The following is a 20,191-nucleotide window of genomic DNA, read 5'->3' as shown; positions in this document are numbered from 1 at the left end:
ACCTTCCCTTTTTTTAATCTAATTATGTGATGCTGTACGGGTTTTAAAAATGTCAAAATAGAAAACTAGAAGCAGCGCACCCAATAACAGGAGTGAAGTGCCTTCACTCTCGATGCACGCTATTTCAGAGATCACGCATCTGTGCAGCTCACGGGCCAACTTACAGAGGCCACCTGTGTAGACCCTTTGGTGCGCTCTGGTGAGTCACCAAAGAAACAGCATTATTTAAGTAGTTGCAAACGAGTGCCTGGGCTATTCCGTAAGCCTTATTACTGTTGTGCAGTCAATGTGTTCAGTGCTACACACAACCTGTACTTCACTGTATCTCACGTGTTGTCGTATAAAGTCCGTTTTCCATAAATCGTGTTTCTTCTCTCTATACCAAACTCGGTGACGAGTGAGAGTAATTTTTCTCCACGGGTTAGTGTCAGTTATAAGCCGCCCGACAAACTTCTCGACGGAAGAAATACTCCGACATCTCGTCGCCCGGCAGTGAGCTTTCACGGAACAGCAGCAGCCTCTCGCGACTGCTGTCGATCGAGTGGCATCTGTGTGTTCGCGGCAGGTTACTCTCCCTTCAGTGCAGCCGTCACCCTTTAAAGCGTACGACGAATCGGCCGAGGATTGGGACTTGTACGAGACACGGTTTCATCGACATTTCCAGGATTTTTGTGTGGGCTGTGCAAACCTGTGTAAGGCTTTCTTTCTTTCCCGGCTTCCTCCGTGCACGTATCAGTCGTCGTGCCAACTCGTGCCTTTGCGAGAACTGGCCAACTTATATTTTGTGACAGAATACGCGAGCTTCTCTCGACGCATTACCGTGACAGAGCACGTACCGTCGTGACCGTCGTCAGAAGCGCTCGAACCGACGTTACAATCCCTCGACTGTAGAATTATACGGGTCGAGTTGTTGTCGTAAATTTGTCACTAGTACCTGTCGGGTATCGGAAGTTGCTCAGTCGGCTCCTGTTAGGCAGGCTGCAAGTGTTCGAGACTGCAGGGAAACTGTCGCAGCCGTACAGTCTTGGACCGAGTGTCGCACGGGGCAGCGTCAGTAACGGCCACTTCTGTCTGGCCTGTACTGCTTCCTCCGACACGAGTGTGCTACGTGCCCCGAGTGTCAAAAGGCAGGCCACATCGAATCGGCGTGTAACTCCTCTTCAAATGTGGCGGGCACAGTGGTAACGACAGACGTAAACAGTATCTCTACAGTGGCTCTCTCCCCGAACAAATTGTTTTTTGACTTGTGTGTGTTTAATAAACTGCAAAAAACACGACTGGGCTCAAATGGCTCTGAGCACTATGGGACTTAACATCTGAGGTCATCAGTCCCCTAGAACTTAGAACTACTTAAACCTAACTACCCTAAGGACGTCACACCCGTCCGTGCCCGAGGCAGGATTCGAACACGCGACTGTAGCGGTCACGCGGTTCCGCGCTGTAGCGCCTAGAACCGCTCGGCCACCACGGCCTGCACACGACTGGGCAACAGAGCTGCAGTGAGTTCAGTAAGTGCAAAATCTTGTGTGAACTCGGGCTCCCCTCCATTCACACAGGTTTCACGGAAGTCGGTTAGCCACAATAACCGGCAGATTCCGACCCTAGGTCAGTCGTCCACTCTCGTCTCTTACAAATCTGTTGTTCGCTCTCTCACTTCCCTCGTTGCAGATCGTTCCCGTACTGCAGACCTGTTCGTGTTAGATGCATTTGAGGCTATCGGTTTCTCCATTGCCAATGGGGTAGATTTAGTGTCAGATTGAGTTCTGAAATAAATCTCGGGTGAACAGCCTGGTACGAGGATGCGTAGGACACAATATTTCGGCAATCGACCTTGTTGCCACCATCGGGTGTGCCGACGTACTGACAGGCAGTGGGCCGGTGCCAGGTGTATATATATATATATATATATATATATATATATATATATATATAGGACAATTCCCCCCCCCCCCAGACGCTTCCTATGACTCGGTGCAGTCCGCGCCCCGCGCGTGGTCCAGGTGCAGCGTCCGTTCTCCCGCCGTCTGGGCGCCGAGTCCTAGATCTCGTCCAGGAAGGTCTGCCGACACCGTCCTCGTTTTCTTCCCTCCTTCCCCAAAGTCGTTACACTCTGGCAAACATCCTTTTTCTTCTTAATCTGGGCGATCGCGGGTTCCCACGCCTCGCTAAGGATGTAACCGCTGTCACGATTTAGTTGTGGCTCCCTTACTCTGATCTCTACGGCTTCTTTGATGACACAGTCCCAGTATTTGGAAGTCTGTGTCAGGACTTCGGTTCGGTCATAATCCGTGCTGCGGAGTCCCGACAGGCAATGCTCGGCGATTGCCGACTTACTGGGCTGTTGCAGTCTAGTGTGCCGTTGTTCTCGTCATCGGTCCTCAGTGGTACGAATGGTCTGACCTGTGTATACGCTCCACATTGGCAAGGTATGTGATAAACCCCTGATTTACGTAGACCGAGGTTGTCTTTGACACTACCTTCTCGCCAAGCACCTCAAACAACTGCTTAGCCCTTACGTTGGGAGATGTACACACCATATCCGTAACTTCGTGATTTTCGTGGGACACATCGACAACCTTACACTTAAGGAATCTGACATACTGGTGAGCTTTGACGTGCTATCTCTATTCACTAAAGTTCTGTTACAAGATTCCGTACAACTCGTCGGCCAGAAATTTGACGAAGAGACCACCAAACTTTTCAGACGTGCGCTGACATCGACTTACTTCTTATTTGACGGTGAATACTACGAGCAGACAGAAAGAGTAGCCTCGGGGAGTCCACTCTCACCCGTTGTCGAAAATATGTACGTGGAACGTTTCGAAGAGGAAGTTCTCGAATCGGCACATTTAAAACCCGTCTGTTTCTTTAGATATGTGGTCGATACCTTCGTTACCTGGCCACACGGAAAAGATGAACTGGCAAACTTCCTCACGCATCTCAACTCCAGACACGAGAATATCGAGTTCACCACGGAGATCGAAACGGACGGGATGCTCGCTTTCCCAGATGTTTTGATTAGAAGACGAGCTGACGGCACTTCGGGCCACAGTGTGTATAGGAAGAGGGTGCACACCGATTTGTACCTACGTGCGGATAGCTGCCACCAACCGGCACAAAATAATGCCGTGCTCAAAACTCTCGTACACAGAGCTCACACCATCTCCGACAGGGACAGTCTGCGACAAGAATTGGACCGTCTGAACACCGTGTTTCGGAGGAACGGTTACGAGGAAGGGCAAATTCGGAAGGCTGTACATCCCACACCAGCAGCACCGGCGGAAACTGAGGACGAACCTGAGGAGGAGGCGGCCTCGGCTATTATTCCGTTTTGTGGGGCCTTATCTGGAAAAATTGGACGCATTTTACGTAAACACCGATTGAAAACCACCTTCCGTCCTCCGAGCAAAACCGAGAGCCTAATCGGGAGTGGCGAGGACAACCTCGGTCTACGTAAATCGGGGGTTTATCAGATACCTTGCCAATGTGGGAGCGTATACACAGGTCAGGCCATTCGTACCAATGAGGACCGATGCCGAGAACAACTGCACACTACACTGCAACAGCCCAGTAAGTCGGCAATCGCCGAGTGTTGCCTGTCTGAACGCCACAGCACGGATTATGACCGAACCGAAGTCCTGACGCAGACTTCCAAATACTGGGACTGTGTCATCAAAGAAGCCGTAGAGATCAGAGTAAGGGACCCACAACTAAATCGTGACAGCGGTTACATCCTCAGCGAGGCGTGGGAACCCGCGATCACCCAGATTAAGAAGAAAAAGGATATTTCCCAGAGTGTACCGACTTTGGGGGAGGAGGGAAGAAAACGAGGGCGGTGCCGGCGGACCTTCCTGGACGAGAAGACCTAGGACGCGGCGCCCAGAACGGGCGCTGTACCTGGACCGCACCGACTCGTAGGAAGCGCCTGAGGGAGGACGGAGATTGTCCTATATATACCTGTCACCGGCCCACTGCCGGTCAGTACATCAGCGCACCCGACGATGGGAACGTGGTCGATTGCCGAAATATTGTGTCCTGTACACTCTCGTACCAGGCTGTTCACCCGACATTTATTTCGTCATAAAATACGCGTGGAGAAATTGAAGAATCACAGATTGGGTCCGTATCAGCGACTGGAGTCCCTCTGGACTGAGTTTTTCACCTAGGCTCAGTTGTGCTACTTTCCGGGCACCCGTTACCACCAAACAATCGACCTGTCCTCTTTTTTTTTCAGGTGCAGTAGAAGCTTTTTGCATTATGCAACTCTGTCGAAGCCAAATTAGACCGTTCAATGTCGTGTGGCCTATTTCTTCTAGTGGGCTACACATCTGGCCACCATTAAGAAGCTGTCGGGTAAGCCTCACCTCTGCGGGAAGTTCGGTGTCACGATTAATGCGCAGTCTGTGATAGGTACGTGCCCCTTGCCCCACCCGGTCACTACTTGTTCGAGACTGATTTGCCAGAAGTGTCCGTCCCTCCGACTCCCCTCAGACGAGGCCACTCGGCACATTCTCGCCGTCGATGCGCCTCTCCCCCTGTAGCGACACTGGCGCTCGCCTTTTGGCGGCACTAGTGCGCCCGCAATTTTTCAGTGTTTTTTAGAACAGCTGACAGCCCGGTTTCTCAGTTGCAGCAATTACCTAGACGAAACTGTTATTTCGGGTTCTTCCACCGAAGACCACCGTACCGATCTCTGATCGTTGCTTTGCAGTCCACGTGTCTCGAGTGCAATCTTGCCAAATCTCAATTTTTTTCAGCTGTCAGTTGAGTACCTGTTGTCGCATTACCGTGCTGACGCAATTGCTGCTTTGCTGTGGCCGACCTCCATTTAGGAACTGCAGGCGTTTTTGGGTAAAGTTGCATACTAGTAAAGTTTTTACTGGGTGCGTCCACTGTCGCTCGGCCCCTGCCTGCATTTTTCCGTAAAAATATGCCTTTTTTTTCTGGTACACAGCTTGTGACCGAGCATCGGTGTCGCTTAAATCTGAGCTGCAATGTGCCCCGTGTGTGGCTGCTTTTTAACTGGTGACCGTGTCGCGTCGACTACAGGTGCCTCTCGGCGCTGTGTTTGTGCACAAATACGTGAACGGGTCTGAATGACCTCTCGCTTATGCTTCTGAGACGTTAACTCCATCTCTGCAGCAGTATTCTCAGAGTGAAATGCAGGCTTTAGAATCTGTGTTTGCCCTCGAGGAGTTTCACGTCTTTTTTAGGGTTCTAAGCTCCTCTTAATTGTGGATCACGGGCCGTCGGTTGCTCGTTTTAACCCTTCAGCTTCTGTGCCGGGCACGACAGCAGTTTGTTTTTAGTGGTGGGCTCTCTCTTCCTCTCCCGTTATCATTACATTATCAGATCCATTACTTGCCAATGTCGCAACAGGCCGCTGCTGACGCCGATGCCTCGTGTCGCCTTCTGATCGGGCCGTACACGGCATTCGATCTGAATGAGTCGCTCTGCTTTTATTTAGATACTGAGAACTGGAAAGCAATTAAAGGTTTTCCCATCACTAGTGCCACGATATCGTAGGCCGACGCCACGGATCCTGTACTCGGTCAGGTCGTCTCTTTTATGCAGCACAGTTGGCCGAAAAACTCCCGGTGCCTCGGATCACTTGCATAATTATTTCTCTCTCCAGCACAACTTTTCTATCTTTGAGGAGTGTCTTTTGTTAGCTACAGAGGATGCTGCTCCCCAGGCCGCAATTCCCACTTCCGTATGCCGTAACGTACTGCAGCTTCGGTACGTCGATCTTTGGGAGACCTCTCACACCGAAGCTCTGGCCCGACGGCAGGTGTATCGGCTGGGCAGCGACGGGGACATCATTATGTCGCTTATCGCCACTTTCACTCACTGTGTTTGGCAACAGGCGGCCCTGCTGGCCTCTTTTCGCCCCCGGCCGACTCCGTAGTACTCGTGTGAGCATCTACGTGTCAATTTTGATAGGCCCTTTCTAAATCAGTATTGGCTCTTTATAGTGGAGACCTGTTGCAAGTTTCCCAATGTGGCACATTGTTCCTCCACACCTGTGGTGGCCAGTATTTCAGCCCCGTCTAAGGTTTTTGCAATTGAGAGACCTGCTTATACCTCGGTTACTGATAATGAGCTCCAGCTTGTTTCTTAAGAATTTGCATCTTTTCGTCAGGCTAGTGATGTTCACCACCTCACACCTCCTCCATTTCTCAGTGGGAGAAGGAGCACGGCAGAGCCGCTTAACGTGGACCCTCCTTCAGCTGCTGCATCCGACACCGCGTTCTCCACCGTTGCCAGCTCTGTGACAATTCCAGACGGGTACGCCTGTTCTGGGTTCCTGACGTCATTGACAGTTGTTGGGGCCAGTGCCCGTGCCTGTTCTGCACTCCCGACGTGCAGACGTCCGGTCACTTCGACTGGCTGTGGCTGCACAGGCCCCCGCCCCCCCACTCCCTTGCCTGTTCCCGTTCACAGACGGTCCGGTTGCCCGTCAGTGGGGGCCACTGCTCGGCAGATCGCCGTCTGCGGTTCCCGCCTCTGCCCCCACTCTTCGACTGCTGTCGCCAGTGCGACCCGCTGCACCCTATGCCGCTGCGACCTCCTTTGCCACCGTCTCCGACGTCGCCACTGGTGCCGACCGCCGACCGCCGACCGCCGACCTCGACGGGGAAGTCACTTTGTAGTGCCGTCCCCGGCCCTGCCCTGTGGCCTCTCACGTGCCGAACTGCCCCCTCGCCTGTCCGGCAACTGCTCGCCGCGTGCTGAAGCAGCCACTGTCGTCGGGTGACGGAATGGACATCGGCACTATCGTCGGTGTTTTCCGTGACCCGTAATCTCGGTGTCCTCGGAAATCAGTGCTTTTTCGGTACCAGTTCTTTTTCGGTACCAGTGCTTTTTTCTGTACTGTGCAATTTTTTCCGTACAGTTCATTTTTTCTGAGCCACCAAAGAAACAGTATTACTTAATCGCAGACGAATGCCCGGCCTATTCTGTAACCTATATTATTGTTGTTCAGTCAATGTGTTCAGTGCCGTGCACAATCTGTAATTTATTGTACCTTTTGTGTAGATATATAAAATACTACGTTCCGTAAAGTGTGTTTGTTATTGCTGTAGCGAGAAGCATACCCGAGCTGTGCACTACAGGGATAGACTAGAAGTTTTGGACTGGATGGTGTATAGTTTTCTGTGTCGGATATATTTCTGTGAAAAAATTTGATTCTTTGCATTTTGCTTTCAATTTTGTTTAACACTTCATTTTCAGTGTTCTCTATTTTCCAGAGAGTTGCTAGCATCCACTGCCGGCAAAAATTGTGAAGTGCCCAGAAGGCGTTGTAACTGAAATATCAGATCTGAAGATGGTTCTGAATGAACCGAAACCGGTCATATGAATAATAAAAAATTTGCAATCAAGACGGATTTTAAGTAACGTTGTAGAGGGTTCCGTGTAGCTTCAAAATTTACGCACCATTGGCAGGTACGTAAAAGATTAGAGTTCAGTTCACCGGGGCAGGTACGACAGCTACCAGAGTGTGTCAGTGTCGACTATAATTAGTGCATTAGCAGGCCTCGTAGGGTATACGAGGGACGTGTCAGACGTCGAGTGGTCACTGTGCAGGACACGCAGATGCCGCGTATTCGTACGGGACGGCAGTCTCGGCACCGGAAAGAATTTCAAAGGGGCCTCGTTGTGGGTCTCTGTTTGGATAACTAGTCTGACCGTCACGAGGCGCGATTGCATTATCGTCCACAAAACACAGTGTAACCCACTGGCGTGTATGCCTGCCACCCGAGAACGAGTAACGAACTCCCCGTAAAATTCTGTCGTACTGCACCACCGGTCAGAGACTACCGGCAGCCACACTAGGGAATTACCACTGCCGTTAACACCGCAACAAAAACGGCCGTGTCTGGAGTAGTGCCGGATAGGAAAGCGCGATCTGGTGACGAATGGCACCGTCGAGGGAACTCCGATGACACGACGGTAGGTTACGGACATCCCGTTTCCTCACGTGTTACCTCTTACGCGACTGTGCTATTCTTCACCTGGGCAGCACTCGTCCACACACGGCACGTTTCTCTACGAACTGTCTGCACGGTACTGAGGTACTTCCGTGGTCAGCGAGATCCTAATATTTGTCCCCTGTAGTATTATTGTACAGTCGACTTAACAGCTCGTGCATCTGAGATGCCGATGAGAATAACATACAGAAGAAGGGAAAAGAAAATTGACGACGTGTTAGATGGTGATCATTTTGGTTTAGGAAAGGCAGAGGCTATAGAGAGGCAACTCTGACATTGTAATTGATATTGGAAGCGAGGCTAAAGAAAAATCGAGACACGTTCGTAGGATCTGTCGCCCTGGAAAAGGTGTCTGACGATGTCGAGACAGTGCGAGATGTTCTAATTCTGAGGAAAAGAGGGGCAAGCTTTAGGGAGAGACGGGTAATATACGACGTTTACAAGAGCTGAGCAGGAACAATAAGAGCGGAAGACTGAGAAGGAAGTGTTCCGATTAAAAATGGTGTAAGATAGGGATGTAGTCCTTCATCCGTAGTGTTCTACCTTACACCGAAGAAACATTGATGGTAATAAAAGAAAGGTTTCGGAGTCGAATTACAATTCGAGGAGAAAGGACATCGGCGTTACGATTTGCTGACGGTGTTGCTATCCCGAGTGAAAGTGAAGAAGAATTACACGATCTGCTGTGTGGAATGAAGCATCTAATGAGTACAGAATATGGATTGAGTGCAAATTGAAGAAAGACAAAAGTAATGAGGAGTAGCAGAAATGAGAACAGTGAGGAACTTAACATCAGCATTGATGGTCACAAAATAGACAAAGTTAAGGAATTCTACTACCTAGGCAGCAAAATAACCAATGACTGACAGAGTAAGGAGGACATCGAAGCAGACTATCACTGATGAAAAGAGCATTCCTGGCCAAGAGAACACAGGCCTTAATTTGAGGCAGAAATTTCTGAGAATGTACGTTTGGAGCACACACTGTACGGTAGTGAAACACGGACCGTGAGAAATCTGGACCGGAAGAGAATCGAAGCATTTCACGTGTCGTGCTACAGAAGAATGTCAAAATTAGGTGGACCGATAAGGCAAGGAACGAGGAGATTCTCCGCAGAAGTGGAGAGGAAAGGAGTACGTGGAAAACACTGACGAGGCGAAGGGACGGGACGATAGAACGTATGTTAAGACGGGCAATAACTTCCGTGGTACTAGAGCCGGTTGTAGCGGGCAGAAACTGTAGAGGAAGACAAAGGCTTGCAAGTACTACTCTGAGATGAAGAGGTCGGTACAGGAGAGGAATTTATGGCGGGCCGCATCAAACCGGTCAGAAGACTGACGACTCAAAAAGAACGTGGGTAGGACAAGCGGGCACGTCAGCTCCATCTCGGCGGCAGCATCTGGGGTGTCGGGGAAAGGTCACGACAGTTGTGGGCCAGCTTGCCTCGGGAGAGCGTACGACGGCTTTCTGACGCCCTTCCAGACCGGAAAAGTGCCGGTGTCCAGCCAGAGGGGGTGCAGCCTCTCACTGGCGAGTGGGCTCGTACTGCCGTGTACTCTGTGAACTCGACTCGATATTGCAATCGTGGAAAGAACATCACGTACCCTTTCGACCGGTGAAGTTTGATTTCATTTCTCATTTCATTTCCTCCTCTGCTTCTCGGTGCGTCACCTTAGTGTCAGGTAGTGTAGTTTTCCCACAATTTTGTTATCGCCGGAGGAGAACTCGATCGTCTACAATTAATTGTAAGAATTATAGTTTTGAACCTCTCGTCGGCCTAGGACTAGCAAAACATCTGGGGTACCACGTTCGATCCTTGCCACTGCTCGAAGTTCAAATAGAAAATCGGAAGCAGTGGCGGGAGAAGACTTCTGGCACGAGAAGTCGCCACCGTTCTGCCGACGCCCTCGTCGAAGAGGGCGGAGGAGCGGACAGAGAATCGGGGCCTCTCTTGTCCTCGGGGTGGGAAACTGCCCCTAAAAGGCAAAAGAATTAGCAGTGATTGACGGCACGGGGATGCCCGGAGGTTACGGAAACCGTCGCATTGAAGACACGTAATGTGTATCCGCAGAACGTGTGATACGTTTATAGGATTTGTTGACGTGGAAACAGCATTGGACAATGTAAAATGGTGGAAGATATTTGAAATTCTGAGAAGAACTGGGATAAGCTGCAGGGAAGGAAGGGTAATAAAAGACACGCGTAAGAACCGGGAGAGAAAAAGAAGACTGGAACACCGAGAACGAAGTGCTCGGATTAGAAAGGGTGTAGTTTTTTACTCCTACTGTCCAACTTGCACATCGAAAAAGGAATGACGGAAATAAAAGAAAAGTTCGAGAGTGGAATTAAAATGCAAATCGAAAGGATATCGGTGATAAGATTTGCTGACAACGTTGCTGTCCTCGGTGAAAGTGAAGAAAAATTACAGGATCTGTTGAACGGACTGAACAGTCTAATAAGTACAGAATGAGAACTGAGAATGAACTGAAGAAAGATGAAAGTAATGAGAAGCAGAAGAAATGAGAACAGCAAGAAATTTAATATCAGTATTGCGGACCATGAAGTAGATTAAGTTAAGGGATTCTGGTATCTGGGAAACAAAATAATCCGTGATGGAGAGAGTAAGGAGGACACAGAAAGGAAACTACCATTTATCAAAAAGGGCATTCTGGGCCAAAAGAAGTCGACTAGTATCAAACACAGTCCTTAATTTGAGGAAGAAATTTCTGAGACTGCCAGTTTGAAGCACAGTTTTGTATGCTAGCCTGAAATATGGACTGTAGGGAAACCAGAATAGAAGAGAATTGAAGCATTTGAGATGTGGTTCTACAGAACACAGTCGAAAATTAGGATTAAGGATATTGTCTGCAGAGTCGACAAGGAAAGGAATGTACGGAAAAGACTGACGAGAAGAAGAGACGGGATGGTAGGACTTCTGTTAAGACTACAGGGAATAACTTCCACGGTACTACAGGAAGCTGTAGAAAGTAAACACTGTAGAGGAAGACAGAGGTTGGAATACATCTGGCAGATAACTGAGGATGTAGGTTGCAAGTGTTACTCTGAGATAAACAGGTCAGCACAGGAGAGGAATTTGTGGCAGTCTGCATCGGACCAGTTTGAAGACTCAAACAGAACTGGTAGGAGTGAAGAGACATCCTGCAAAACGATACTAAATACTTTCTCTGAAAATTGCTTCAAACAGATAATTTGGAAGCACACTACTGATGTCACATATTGGGTACAATAGCAACAAATACATCTGCCCTGTTTGAGGATGTCCACACTGAAGCAGGCATCAGTGACTGTAAGGTGACTGTATAAACAGTCATTACCAAAGTACAGAGGCTGACTGAAATAAGCTGAAAGAGGACAGTGGCACGTAAAGTGCCCTCCTCCACACACCGTCGGATGGCTTGCGGAGTATAAATGTAGATGTAGATGTAGATTTACAGGTTCAGTATTGCACGCAAACACGAAATAATGTCATATTTCGAGGATAACCCGAAACATTTAACTCTGAGTATGATTTGTAGAGGAGCTGTTGTTGAAATCTGAAAAAAAACAGTTGATCGAGTAACTGACAGAGTTGGGGGGGGGAACCGTTCATGATGTACAGTGACTACTCCACAGTAGGCCGTACAGTACATGTTGCTATTAGAGGTCCCACTTACTTTCCACTATGCCAATCAAAGATATATCTACATCTACATCCACATAACTCTGTGAATGACTGTGAGGTGCATGGGAGAGAATACGTCCCATTGTACCAGTTATTAGGGTTTCTTCCTGTTCCATTCACATATGGAGCACAGGAAGAATGATTGTTTGAATGCCTCTGTGCATGCAGTAATTATTCCAATCTTATCCTCACGATTCATATACTCGTGTAGAAATCTTAATTTATGGTGTTGGAGTAGTAGTAGTAGTGGAAAGACCGCATACTTTGCACACATTTTTTATTTATGAGCAGATATGAAGTGCAAATGTAAGCACAGTATAGACACAAGGCACGATGGAGGGTGGCTACTGTACTGCTGGGAAGGTTTCTGTTTACACTTTGGGAAATCGCACTTAAAGATGCCGTGGATGCCAAAGAAGAAGAGGTCAGGATGACAGTGGCTGTTGTTTTAAAAACAAAAACAAAAGAAGATTGTATGGAGTTAGTTATTAATTAAATAATTAATTACTTATTTCTTAATTTTGGGGTACTAAAATCTGTCTGTTGATGATTTTGGGAATTGAGAGTTTAAATTTGAGTGTTTAATTGATGTGTTGAAAATACTATGGGGACTGTTAAATAGAGAAGGATTTTGAAAAGAAGTGGTTATGTGATTTCATAGCTAGTAGGTAACAAACATATCGTAACCTTCCATTATCATGGCGCTTTCCTGTAGACGGTGAAGAAGTTTGATATAGCTACGAGTGGCAGTGCATAACAGGACCACAACTTCGAGGAGCGATGCAAGTGCAGAAAGAGAAGGTAAAGGTAGTTATGAACTTACATTCGAAGAACTGATATCCTGGTTAAGTATTCCCCAACAGTGAATACCAGTGGTAACATTTCAAAGTGTAAAACAAAAGTTAGAGCTACAAAAAGAGAAATGCTAAAAGACACTTACTTGACTGTCAAAAAGCCTTCAGTGATTACTACAGCACAGCTTTCTCAAAATACCTCTCACAAGACAAAAAGATGCTGTAGTCATCTGTGAAGTCTGCCAGCAGCACTATTGTTGTCCTGACACTCGCAGATAAGACAGAAATTGAAATTGAGGATGGCAGAGCAAAAGCATAAACGGTGAACTCTGTTTTTAATGTACCTGTGTGAAGTACCATCCAGGAGTAGTGCCCCAATTTAATTCTCACACCAGTGCAAAAGTAAACAATGGAAAATCCAGGTCGGAATGTAACAATATTACGAGAAGGAACCTAGCTTCTCACCATATAGCGGAGATGCCGAGTCGCAGATAGGCACAACAAAAAGACTCGCACAGTTATAGCTTTCGGCCATCGAGGCCTTTGTCGACAATACACAAACACACCGGCAGCACCAGTGCACGATGGGAGTGGATACTGGGTGGGGAAAGGAGGAGGCTGGGGTGGGGAGGGGGACGGATAGTATGGTGGGGGTGGCAGACAGTGAAGTGCTGCAGTTTAGACAGAGGGCAGGGGAGAAGTGGGGAGGTGGGGTGGGGGAATGAAGTTGAAAAGGAGAGAAATAAAAAGACTGGATGTGGTGGTGGAATGACAGCTGTGTAGTGCTGGAATGGGAGGAAGCTGGATGGGAGAAGACAGTGACTAATGAAGATTGAGGCCAGGAGTGTTCTGGGAACGTAGGATGTATTGCGAGGAAAGTTCCCAACTGCTTAATTCAGAAAAGCTCATGTCGGTGGGAAGGATCCGTACGGCACAGGCTGTGAAGCAGTCATCGAAATGAAGGATATCACGTTTGGCAGCGTGTTCAGCAAGAGGTCGGTCCACTCGTTTCTCGGTGGCCATTCGTGCGGACAGCCAGCTTATCGGTTGTCGTGCCTACAGAGAATGCGGCACAGTGGTTGCAGCTGTGCTTGTAGACCACACGACTGGTTTCACAGGTAGCCCTGCCTTTGATGGGATATGTGATGCTAGTGACAAGACTGGAGTAGGTGGCGGTGGGAGGACGTACGGGACAAGTATCGCATCTCGGGCTATTACAGGCACGAGTCGTGAGGTGAGGGACTGGGAACGGGGGTCGTGTAAGGATGGACGAGTATATCGTGTAGGTTTGGTGGACGGCAGAATACCTCTGTGGGAGGGGTAGGAAGGATAGTGGGCAGTACATTTCTCATTTCGGGGCACGGCGAGAGGTAATCGAAACCCTCACGGATAGTGAAATTCGGTTGCTCCGGTCCCGGGTGGTACCGAGTTACGAGGGGAACGGTCCTCGTGGCCGGACGGTGGGACTTTGTGGGGTGGTGGGAGACTGGAAAGATAAGGCGAGGAAGATTTGTTTCGTTCGAGGGTGGGAGGATAATTACTGTCAGTGAAGGCTTCAGTGAGACCCTCAGTATATTTTGAGAGGGACTGCTCGTCACTGCAGATGCGACGACCACAGGTGGCTAGGCTGTACGGAAGGGACTTCTCGGTACGGAACGAGTGTCAGCTGTCGAAGTGGAGGTATTGCTGGTGGTTAGTAGGTCTGATATGGACGGAGGTACTGATGTATCCGTCTTTGACTGCAGTTCTTTCTGCAGATGAAAGGTTAGTTTGCATGTCGAGGGATTTGGGGAATGAGGTTTGAGGTTAAGAAATTCTGGTAAGCTAACAGGGGGTGGTTTGGGGGCAGTGGGGGTGGACCACGGTCGGATAGAGGAGTGAACTGAGTTAGGCAAGGTTCAATATTGGTCTCTGGTCGAGTTTGATTAGTAGGGTCGGTGGCGAAAAAGTGTTTCCACTGTAGGGACCGGGAGACAGAGAGAAGGTCTAACAAGTCCTGCACGATTTAATTTGGGAGTGGGGCAAAATGTGAGGCCTTTGGAAAGGACTGATATTTCTGTGGGACTGAGGCTTCTGGAGGAAAGGTTCGTGACTGTGTTGCAGGTCTGTTTGGGTTCTGGATTCTGTGTGGTGTTGGGAGGGAGTTTTAGAGGGTGGGGTAAGTGTTGTAGGTCTGCGAGACAGGGTTAAGTCAGCTGTGAGGGATGTGGGGGAGGTTTGGAGGTTGTTGTAGAGGTGGTGGACAGGGGTACTCCAAGGTGGGAGTGGGAAGTGAGCGAGATGGAGAGCTTTTTGAGGTGGCGTTGTGCATGTCGCTCGAGCTCCTGCAGGGCGAGAGTTTCAATGTGTGTTACGGATTCCAGGAATTTAGGATTGCATAGCAGGAGAATTTTGCGGATGGAGAGGAAGATACTGCAAGGAGGTTTGGGCTCAGTTTTGCAGGACTATGTTGGTGAGGGCTAAGGATTGGTGGAATCTGAACAGGTGGAGGTCATTGTGGAAGGAAGGGTGACAGCCAGAGATGGGTAATTTGATGGTAAGCCCATCAGGAGAATTCCATGAGCCAACCAACAATGCAGGTACAGAATGTGGGACTGGGGTCTGGCTAGGGATAAGGAAACTTTTCTGTATTGACGCAGATGGTGGTGGAGACAATGCAAAAAATTATGTAAATAATGTAGGATTACATCCGAAAAACTATGCAAAAATACACCCAAATACATATGAAAAATCACCCCCACCAGCTTTTCCGAACTGCACACGTGTGCAATACCTCTTAAGTTCCAATAATCCTCCTGGCCTCAACCTTCGTTAGCCACTGTCCTCACCCATTGAGCCCCCCTCCCTGTTCCCATTCTAGCACTACACAGCTGTACTTTTATTTCTCTCCTTTTCCGCTGCTCTCCTTCCCCCCCCCCCCCCCCCCCCCCCCCCGCCACCCCACCTCTACCTTGCCCTCCGTCTAAACTGCGGCACTTCACTGTCCGCCACCCTCACCATACTATCCCTCCCCATTCCCTCCCCTGCCGCAGCCTCCTCTTTACTCCCCCCCCCCTCCCCCCCCCCCCCCCCCCCGGTCGCCACTCCTGTCATGCAGTCATGCACTGATGCTGCTGCTTCTTGCAGTGCTGTTTGTTTCTGTTCCTTGAGACTGCAGTAGAAAGGTAGAGAGAGAGAGAGAGAGAGAGAGAGAGAGAGAGAGAGAGAGAGAGAAGAGAGAGTGTGTGTGTGTGTGTGTGTGTGTGTGTGTGTGTGTGTGTGTGTGTGTGTTTGTATTGTTGACAAAGGCCTTAATGGCTGAAAGCTATAATTATGAGAGTCTTTTTGTTGTGGCTATCTGCGACTCAGCATCTCCACTATATGGCGAGTAGCAGTGCAAAATTGTGTTAGATAAATACTAATATCAGCAGCACTGGGGAATACTTGAAATCACTGAAACTGTACAAGGCTGCATGGCCCAGAGGAATTTCTGTCAGATTCTACATGGAATTTGTGGCTGAGATAGCCCTCTTTCAACCAGATATAACCTGGAACAAAAAAGCTGGTGGAAGAAAGCACAGGTAACTTCCATCTACACAAAGAATAGCAAAAGCGACCCACACAACCACTGCCTCCACATTATCAACATCCGTCAGTTAGAGTATCATTGAATGTTTCTGAGCTCGAGAGGTATCACAAATAGTATAACCTCCGCCATGCTACCAGTAGCCTATAGACCCCAAAAACATGAGTAATGTAGATATCCTGAAAGCCATCTATCATGGCTGCCATGTAGATGCAGATTCATTTGTCATGTAAGCATTTATTAAGAAAAGTACAGTTGTATGGGTATTGAGTGTAATTTGTGACTCGAACCAGGATTTCTCGGTAGGGAGGATGCAGTGTGTTATCCTAGATGGATAGCTATTGAAAGAGTTAGAACTGACTTCCAGCATGATGAAGGAAAGTGTATCGGGATCCTTGCTGTTCTTGATGTTTATCAGTGACGTAGCAATTGATATTAATGGTACCCTCAGAAACTTTGCAGTTATCTATAAATAAAGTGCTATCTGAAAAAAGGTGCACAAATATTCAGGCAGATCTTGGTAAGATTTCAGAGTGGTATGGTTTGTCAATTTTCTTCAGATGTTTAGAAATAAAAGTAGCACCTAATGGCAGGAAATGAATGATTCACAGTCGAAGCATTTGGTAGGCTTTGTTTAATTGAAATGATACTGGAAAAATAACGGTTAGCCTACTCCAGAGATTGCTCACAAAACACCCCTATGGTCAATCTTAGAATACTGCTTAATGTATGGGACCAACAGGTCTGTTTGATCCACTAGAAAGTGTTGTGGAAATCATGAAATACATTCGTGAGGGTAACTGCCTCCAGCATGGGCTCACATAGTGTCTGTGAGTGTCTTATTACCGTGCGAACAGCCTAAAAATACGTCGCAATCTGAATGTCATGCACTTCACAGCTCCTCTGCCATGAACTTCACGGCGCTGGCGCTTTTTTTGAAAATGTCTGCATGTATATATTAAAATGTGCTTTTTTCTTCTGCTCGATTTTTTCGTCTCTGTTATCGTGGACTACTGTTTACGTGGTTTGAATGACTAATTCCGCAATACTTTACTAACGTTACAGAAACTGAGTACTTATTACGTTTCTCGAACAATTAGTTGTTTGTGCATAATATCGGTAGATAAATTCGAATAACTCAATTTTCCGCCATCGTGATTGTTTTGTTCCAGATGTTTTCTCCACTGTCCGAAAATGGCGCTCCGGAAAGTCACGTGACGGTATCGTTTTTATGTTTGAGTTTGCGGGCGGTCGTTTATGATTGCAGGAAGCCGTAAAGACGATAATATTGTTTTGATTCCGCGTACTGTTACGGGTAAGTGCCTGCACGTTGTTCTAGTTATTGTGTTATATTGAATTTCATACCATTCTCGAGGTACAGCATAGTGTGCTATCATTTTTATTATATCACTATGATAAATGTGTCCAAATTACCACATTCGCGTAGAAACAGATGCACACTGTTTTCTAAGTCAGTCGATAATTTGGAATACAGAAAAGAAAATCCACCGATTTAAACGGAAAAGTCTGCGTCTTGAAATGGAACATTTATGACGATATTTCCATGCCAACTGGTGTAATTTCGGAAAAAGTTTCCGCATGGGCATCACCAATTTTGCTGAAGTTTGTGCGAACGTGTGCACAGGTTCCTAATGTATATTGGTAATGTTTTACGATCACTAATGCACTGTTTCCGGAGATATAGTCGTTTGTTTGACCCCGTACCGCAGCTGTCAACAGTGCACCAGTGTTTTCCGGCAACTTTGAGATACAATATCCCCCGCAATATTTACAAGGCCATCATATACAAAATTTTACGCTATCGTAAAGGAAATAATGAAAAAGATTTTCTAAGAAATTTTCATATGGAAAATTTGAAGCAAAGTAGGCTGAAAAATAGACGTGCGAAAAATTAGAAGTTTAGCTTTTTATATTTCCGGAAGTATTTGCGGGATAAACATAGAGCTTTCACTCCCTAACTTACCAGTACAAGGTCTTAGAATATAGAATTTTATTCTCCTTCTGCTTTCCAATAGTTCACAAATTGAGGCCAAAGTTGATGATTCTTTTAAACCACTTTCATTAGAATGACCATATTCTAAACCATCTAAAGACTAGATTTGGTTTTGCAATGTGAGCATATAAGATCGACCAAAAACGGCGACAAGTTGGAGGGGCACTGAAAATGGGCCGATATTCCGCCGGTACTCAAATTACATTTGACGTCATCTGTTATGTTCTACACTACTTTAATACTCTTTTTGGAAGATCATACGAAATGGCCTGAAGTCTTGATGACCAAGAAATGGGCATAAGGAAAAAAGAGGGAAAGAAAGAAAGCAGTCTTTTTAGTTTTTTATGACATCTGTACAACTGGCAACTCGGTTAAAGTGAAGTGGAATAAGGAATCCAATAAAAACAATAGTTTTTCTTCTTCTTGTGGCTCTAATAATGAGACAATCACATTGGAAAAGTGTAATTTTTTTGGTTCTGTCCTATCAAAATTTCTTCCAATCAATCCCATTAGTGACATCTGGTTGGCAGTAAAGTTTTTCTCATGATATTTTCTCTACAGCAAATTAGTGAAACCTGTGTAAGCATAAGCATAGAATGGATTTCTAACCTTGGCCTCTTTGACATTGCAGAAACGTATCATCTGGCTTAGGATCCTGTGTAAAGAAGCTGTTATTGGTTAAGAAACCCACACATGCCTGCTGTTGCACAGGTACCAAGCGTTGCCCCTAGGATGCTGCGGTGCTGGTTTTCTCACTTTAGAATGGACCGGTAATTGTTAAGCCACTATGGACCGTACCGACACATTTATCTAATTTTTTGTCAGACAACTAATCTTCCACATGAAACACGAACTGTGCTAATTACATTATACCGTAAAATGGAATTTAACTAGTGCATCAATAGCACTACAGAATAAAAAGACATAACATATAAAATGGATCCATTCCATAAATGTCAGGAAGAGAGCCTTGAACTTTGGTAAAATTGTCACACTGTGACAGTGATGTGAAGCCTGAAACCTATTTATATGATGTATGCTGCTGGTGTTATGCAAAAGCTTTACTACCATGATGTCCACTACATTGGTAATGCATAGGCAATTTGTGAAGTTTATCATCAGTTTGATTCTGTAGTTACATCAGAATAATTAACTGAAATGTATCAAGATGAGTTGTGAACAGAGACTTTTTTAAGTTACTCAGGGGTCATTCCATGTCAATTCAACCAGTTTGAGGAAGTGTTCCAGCTGATAGTCTCAGATTTGGCTGAAATGTAGCACACCAATGCTACCAAGTGTGGAACACTAATGTAAAAAATTTTAAGGTTCCCTGCCAATTAGTTCCAGAATTATAGCTTGTGGAAGAAGGTGGTGTGACCTGGAAATTACAGCCCGCATCTGGCAATCTATCTTCAGATCCAACTTCACATCTTAATAACTTTGGAACTATTCTGTACAATCCAGTGAAATTTTTACAACCCAGTAACATCCATTTAGAGAACACATTCTATGAATCAAAACACCAACAACATATTTCTGAGGGAAAATAAAAAATTCCAAAATGTGATTTAAAAAATGTAATACGTTAAAAGGTACATATTGTAGGTGCCCTCTATGCCAAATATAATTCAATCAAAAAGGGTATAAATTTTTTTGTGGTAAGCTTGATTTGGGCTAAACACACACAGAACTCATCTTCCCCATATCAGTCACACAAACAGAGCTACATGCACACGAAAATACAAAAATTTGAAAAATTACCTGAAAAACATGGATTTTCTAAGTGTGATAGCACAAAAGGGTCAAGTGGTATCCAAGCCAAATTTCAAACACTGCATAAGTAGACCATAATATAATATGTGGCAAAATTTCAACTTGTTATTGCAAGGCATTTGTGTACAATAAAAGTTAACAGAGATGTATTTGGTTAAGTTTCTTTTATCACGATTTAGCAAGTAATAGTAATGATGTAGACAGCTTGTTTCAGATAGAGCTGAAGCAATTGTTGGGAACCATTAGGCAACAGAAAGTTAAACAATGGGAGTTTTCAGGGACAGAATGAGTCATTGTTAGGCAGGAACAACAAAGGAAACAAGCAACAATTACAGGTCACTCATGTTTTTAAGATTATAGTTCAGACTGGTC

General features: G+C 46.5%; 1 protein-coding gene across 6 annotated transcripts in view; it reads left to right on the top strand.

Annotated features, from left to right (window-relative positions):
- LOC126109831 (uncharacterized) overlaps window positions 1-20,191 on the top strand; it is a 200,212-nt gene that overhangs the window by 27,368 nt on the left and 152,653 nt on the right. Inside the window, exons 1-2 of one of the 6 annotated variants that reach the window (XM_049914890.1) lie at window positions 7,251-7,306; window positions 7,406-7,446. The exons of 2 other annotated variants lie outside the window; for them this stretch is intronic. Coding sequence is in view for 1 of the 4 variants with exons in the window: in XM_049914886.1 (XP_049770843.1) it covers window positions 18,740-18,816 (77 nt within the window). In the remaining 3 variants the exon portion in view is untranslated. Of the gene's footprint in view, window positions 1-7,250; window positions 7,307-7,405; window positions 7,447-17,204; window positions 17,348-18,677; window positions 18,817-20,191 lie in introns of those variants that run through there. 3 more of the 6 variants (XM_049914886.1, XM_049914891.1, XM_049914888.1) reach the window with 3 other exon arrangements.

This window comes from Schistocerca cancellata, chromosome 12, assembly GCF_023864275.1.
Source record: "Schistocerca cancellata isolate TAMUIC-IGC-003103 chromosome 12, iqSchCanc2.1, whole genome shotgun sequence".
NCBI lineage: Eukaryota > Metazoa > Arthropoda > Insecta > Orthoptera > Acrididae > Schistocerca > Schistocerca cancellata.
This window is presented reverse-complemented; position numbering and strand designations above follow the sequence as displayed.